Source organism: Gavialis gangeticus, unplaced genomic scaffold, assembly GCF_001723915.1.
Source record: "Gavialis gangeticus isolate Ggan-Ray unplaced genomic scaffold, GavGan_comp1, whole genome shotgun sequence".
NCBI classification, from domain to species: domain Eukaryota; kingdom Metazoa; phylum Chordata; order Crocodylia; family Gavialidae; genus Gavialis; species Gavialis gangeticus.
The window spans coordinates 20,122,573-20,122,865 of NW_017729004.1; the positions used below are offsets into that span (position 1 = coordinate 20,122,573).

At 73.0% G+C, this 293-nt stretch overlaps 1 protein-coding gene across 1 annotated transcript in view; it reads right to left on the bottom strand.

Annotated features, from left to right (window-relative positions):
• MNX1 (motor neuron and pancreas homeobox 1) overlaps positions 1-293 on the bottom strand; it is a 13,014-nt gene that overhangs the window by 10,209 nt on the left and 2,512 nt on the right. The window contains exon 3 of the mRNA XM_019507946.1: positions 6-266. Within this exon, the coding sequence (XP_019363491.1) occupies positions 6-266 (261 nt within the window). The remainder of the gene's footprint in view (positions 1-5; positions 267-293) is intronic.

The following is a 293-nucleotide window of genomic DNA, read 5'->3' on the forward strand; positions in this document are numbered from 1 at the left end:
TGCGCCTCCTCGTCGTCGGCCTCGGAGCAGTCGGAGGAGTGGTAGGGGCAGCAGTGTCCGGCCTCCTCGTCCTCCTCGGGCTCGCTGTCCCGCAGCTCCCGCAGCCGCCGCCCGCAGCCCTTCTCCGGCCCCGGCAGCAGCAGCTCCTCGTCCGCCTTGTCCTCGCCGCCGCCGCCCTTCTGCTTCTCGGCCTCCTGCGCCGCCTGCTCCTTGGCCTTCTTGCTGCGCTTCCACTTCATGCGCCGGTTCTGGAACCAGATCTTCACCTGCGGGGCGGGGCGGGGCGGGGCGGG